Here is a 4,815-nt window from a genome sequence, read left to right on the forward strand (position 1 = left end):
TTTGTGTCACTGCCTGTCATTTTGCAGGGGCTCCTCTGCCTCTGGTTTCTCTGATGCAGGGGCCTGCCCACTGCTCCCTGGCGGCCCACAGGAAGGGCCCAGTGCTCTCCCTCCCCCCTGAAGTTAGCCCCTCTGGCCTGAGCTGAGGAGGAAGTGGGCAATGCAAGAAGCCAAAAGAGCACAGCTGGGAGAGCAGTTTTATTAGCTTGGGATATAGCGGGACCCTCTCCATAGGAGGGCGGGTCTTCCACTGGTCACCGCCTGCAGGAAGCAGAATGAAATTTTAGAGGAGAGAGAAAAACTGGCATTTGGATGTAAAGGAGGCTCTTTTGGGTCCCAGTCCCAGCTTTCATCCCAGGTTCTTTTTTTTTTTTTTTTCTTTTTGTAGAGACAGAGTCTCACTTTATGGCCCTCGGTAGAGTGCCATGGCATCAGACAGCTCACAGCAACCTCCAACTCCTGGGCTTAAGCAATTCTCTTGCCTCAGCTTCCCAAGTAGCTGGGACTACAGGCACCCACCACAATGCCCAGCTATTTTTGGTTGCAGTTCAGCCGGGGCTGGGTTTGAACCTGCCACCCTCGGTATATGGGGCCAGTGCCTTACCGACTGAGCCACAGGCGCTGCCCTCATCCCAGGTTCTTAATCTGTTCTCACCCTGCTTCCCATGGCCCAACACCAGCCCACTGGATGTTCTAAGGACTGTACCTGTCCAGGATTTGTGCTTCCTCCCCCCCACCCCCCCCCCCACCCCTGCCCCAGCTACCTACCGGTTCAGGGTTCAGCTGGTGGGTAGAGCTTTGGAGAAGGCGAACTGTCCAGGGAAGTAGTAGCTGTGGGGGTTCTCGCCAGCCCTCTCCACCCTGAGGCACTGGGTCTCCTGGTGCTCCACCAGCTCCTGCCAGCATCAGCAGCTTTTCAGGCAGTACTGGGGAGGGCGGCAGCAGCCACCTCCACGTACCCTGGGAAATGTCTGGACCAGGCATGGCGCCCCGTTCACCTTTCTATCCTCCCTCTACCCCCCTACCCAGCCTCCATCCACCTCTCTGCATCTTTGCCTCTTCTTACCCGCTGAACCTGTGTCTGTATGGGGCAGTGGACCATCCGGCCTAGAACTTTATCCTCAGAGCTCAGTTTGACGCAGGCCAGGCATTTCCGCTTCCTCTGGGGAGGAGTACGGGCAAGGGAAGGGGATGAGGAAGGCATAGGCACTATGAGGAAGGCATAGGCTCTCACACAGTCCTCCAGCTGGGGACAAAGGGTCGTGCAGGCCAGCTGGTGGCAGGCACCAAATCCCCCAGGATTTGGAAATCTCAAACAGTCCTGCAGTTTTCAAACCATGAGACGGCAGTGTGTATGTAGGCAGCCATCCTTCCCAGATGGGGGTGTATGCGGCATGTATGTGAACAAACGTGTGTGATGTGTGAGGAGCATGCATGTGGGTGTGTGCAGGGGTGTGCATGTGTGTGCTAGTGTGAAGGCAAGAATCCTCCCCAGATGGGTTCTTCCACCTGACTTCCACCAGAACTACTCCACTGTCACCTATTTATTTACATTTTCTTCTAAGATTTGATTTACATGAAAGTGTCCCAGAACAAGAGATTTGAAAGTCACTGTTGTATTTCAGGACCTTCCCTTAACTGACACAGGTAACCAGGCCTTCACAGAACCTACAAAGCCCCACTGCTACCCTGAGTGAGAACCAGAACCCAGATCACTGCATCCCTGCCCAGGCATCCCCCCAGGGCAACAGTTTGCCCCCAAGGTGGCTGACAAGAGTGGAGCTCTGCTATGAATGAGCCCACCTGGGGACCCCAGGTCAGACAAATCCTGCACCATGGGCTTCTTCCACCAAGACCTGAAGGCTGAGATGAACTCGGAGGGGAGCCCTGTCCTGAAGAAAGTAAGTCCAGGGTAACACAGTCTTCCCGCCCCTCTCCCCACTTACCAGGACCCCGGCCCACCACCCACCTCACAACCGTGGGCTCAGGCTGAGCCTTCAGGGTCTGTGGAGCTCCTGGCAGTGGGGTCTCTCAATTCTACACACACACACCCAGCATGTGCCCCTCCCTCACCCCGTTGGGCTTCACTTTGCACTCAGGATTCTTCCAGTCCTTCTTCCGGCAGCTTGTCTGCTGGAGCTTAAATTCCAGCCTCACAAATGTCCCAGCTGGGAAGGGCTGTGGACAGACAGTAAGACAGGATGGCCAGCAGTCAACTAATCAAGAAAGCATTTCTTGGCTATGACTTGCCAGGGTGACACAGAACTTGAAAGAAGTGGCTAGGTTGGGGCCCAAGGGCTTCAAAAGCTCTTGGTGGGATCGTGCTTGTCTCCAGGGGGCAGCCCTCCTCCCTCACAGGCAGCCAAGGGGCTAACCGTGTCCACAGCACTGTCCACGCTGGTCTCCCGGAAAGCCCACTGCACGGGTGGGTGCTTGTGGAACTCCTCCAGGGCCACCTGCAGGCCCCGTCGCTGCACCCCCCTGAGCTCGGCCATGCCAGCGCCCACAGCGCCCAGACCCAGGGCCAGCAAGATCAGCAGCAGCCGCATAGCTTCAGCTCTGCCACTCCAGCCCTGCAAAATGTGTGTGTGGAGGGGGCGTCTTCAGCTCTCCGTGCCAGCCTGGGGACACCTCCTTCCCTGCCCTGTCCCTGCAGAACACTTGGCATGCCCGGCAGAACGCTGGGTAGATGTGGAGGAGCCGGGAAATGGCCCCTTCTCCAGGTAGCCCTGGGTTGTCCCATGGTCGCTTCCATCCTGCCGGCACTGTTCACAGGGCCAGCAAAGTTTTAGTAAAATTCCCTGCCAAGACCCTGGGAAGCACGGTTGCCTACTCCCACCCTCAGCCCCTCTCTAGCCCATTCTCTCTTAGCTGGGTCTCCGGGGCCCCCTCTTCCCCAGGCCAGACTCCCCCAGCTCCAGCCCATTGGCCCTGGCCCTAGCCCTGCCCACGGCGGGAGGAGCAGGGCCTCGGGCGCGGAGAAGGGACCCACTGGAGGCTAAATATTTTGGGCAGGACGTAAACACGCGGGAGAGGCCCTATGCGGGTGGAAACTGCAGGACGCTTAACCCTCCCCGCACCAGCGCTGCCCATTGCCATTAGCCCTACTCCTATTCAGAAATGGGAGGGCTCGTGCAGGCCGGCCCTAGGCTTGCCGGATTCAGGCAAGATTCTCCCTCCCTGCCCTTTTCTGGAGCTTTCCCTACTACCCTTCTCCCAGCCCTTCTGAAGGGGTCACCTGAAGGGGTGACCCTCCTGGAGAACCCTGCCTGTACTGGTGGTCTTGGGACCAAAAAGCCACAGATGTGGAAACTGAGGCTCCTCAGGGAGGAGATAACAGGGCAGTTGCCTTAAGGCCAGGGCTTTGCACACTCTGGCCCTGGAACTGCTCCCTCCACTCGCCCACTCTCCCCAACCCCTGCCGCTCGCTCTCCTCACCTCTTTCCCTGCGCCTTGGGGTTGCCCCTAACCGTCCGGCGGATGAAATCCCGGCCTGGGCAGTCCGCCTCTTCCCGCTCGTCGCCCCCCTTGCCCTGCCGCGGGCGCCCCCCTTGCTCCCGCCCCCCACCCCGCCCCACCCACGCAGCCACTCCGCTGCGCCCCACCACGCTAGGACAGGCCTCCGGGGCGGGGTTCCCTCCCCGCGCCCTCCCGCCCCGGGCCGCTCACCAAGCTCCCCACCCCGTCCACCGGTGACCCTGACCCCACCGCGGGAAGGGCGGCTCGCCAGGCCACGCTAGGCCCGCAAGCTGGACTTGAGCCTGGGCTGCCCTCAGTCCCACCTCTCGCCGGCTGAGGAGCCGCAGCTTTCCAGTCTCGGCCCCTTCTCCGCGGGATATGGGACTGTTCTGCTCCCGGATGGGCTTTCTGTGCCCCTCTCCTGCCCAGGTAGGGCTGCCCTCTCTTGGGTCCTTTCCCGCTGACCAGTTCCAGTGTCCCAGAGACCCTCATTTCAGGGAATTCTCAAAAATATAGACACCTTGCAACAAAGAGACCTTGAAAGTTCTCTCCCTGCCTCCCACCACCCCAAAGCCACACTGAGAAGTCAGGTTTCCCCTTCAGGGATCATAAGCAGGGACGTCTGGTCTGGATCCTGTATGCCGCTTTTCCTGACCTTTTCCTTATGTCCCATCCCTGGTGGGGACAGAGTCAGGGTCCCACACGGGGTGTTGGGAAGCCTTCGGGTGTGGCACAATGGCATGGTGGCGGTCATAAGGTATGTAGAAAGCTCAGCTCTTGGGCTGTGCCTCACTAACCACCACTCTGCTGATCTGGTTCTAACCCCTGTGCTAATCACCTGAAATAGAGGACCTCATCTAACTTCCTCTCTCTGAACTTCAGTTATTTGTTTGTAAAACCATAAATTCTATCTTAAGGACTTGTTTGGGGATTAGAGGAGGAAACATGAAAAGTGACTGTGATAGGCACAAGGTTCTTATTCCCTCCTCTGCCAGGATCTTCCCCATACAGAGCTGAGAGCTTCCTTCACGTCCCAGTGCACCAGAAAGACCCTGCTCCTAGCTAATTACTGGTGCCTGAAATCCCTCCACTGGCATTTCTTCCCCCAGAAGTGAGTTACTCAATTGTTATGAAAGGAAGAAAGAGGGGATCTTTATTTTTCAAGAGCACTAGAGGGGGTTAGAGAGACAAGATACACACACAGATGTTTTCCAGCCTGAGGCCCTGCAGGAAACCAAACTATTTAACCCCAAAATACACTTCTTTGACACATTTCAGGCCTATTCATAAGGCCTGGAAATACTAGGAATGGGTGCAAAGCTGTCTTGTGTGTGGGGAGATTTGCATCTGTAGAGG

At 57.5% G+C, this 4,815-nt stretch overlaps 1 protein-coding gene across 1 annotated transcript; it reads right to left on the reverse strand.

The window, feature by feature from the left end:
- Window positions 1-179: 179 nt before the first annotated feature.
- Window positions 180-3,551, reverse strand: RARRES2 (retinoic acid receptor responder 2). Its single transcript, XM_053609224.1, has 6 exons — window positions 3,439-3,551; window positions 2,376-2,573; window positions 2,074-2,178; window positions 1,067-1,162; window positions 769-896; window positions 180-261 (listed from the first exon to the last, which is right to left on the reverse strand). The coding sequence occupies exons 2-5, from the start codon at window positions 2,547-2,549 to the stop codon at window positions 780-782; spliced, it is 492 nt and encodes a 163-aa protein (XP_053465199.1). The 5' UTR covers window positions 2,550-2,573; window positions 3,439-3,551; the 3' UTR covers window positions 180-261; window positions 769-779.
- Window positions 3,552-4,815: the final 1,264 nt, after the last annotated feature.

Source organism: Nycticebus coucang, chromosome 11 (assembly GCF_027406575.1).
Source record: "Nycticebus coucang isolate mNycCou1 chromosome 11, mNycCou1.pri, whole genome shotgun sequence".
NCBI classification, from domain to species: domain Eukaryota; kingdom Metazoa; phylum Chordata; class Mammalia; order Primates; family Lorisidae; genus Nycticebus; species Nycticebus coucang.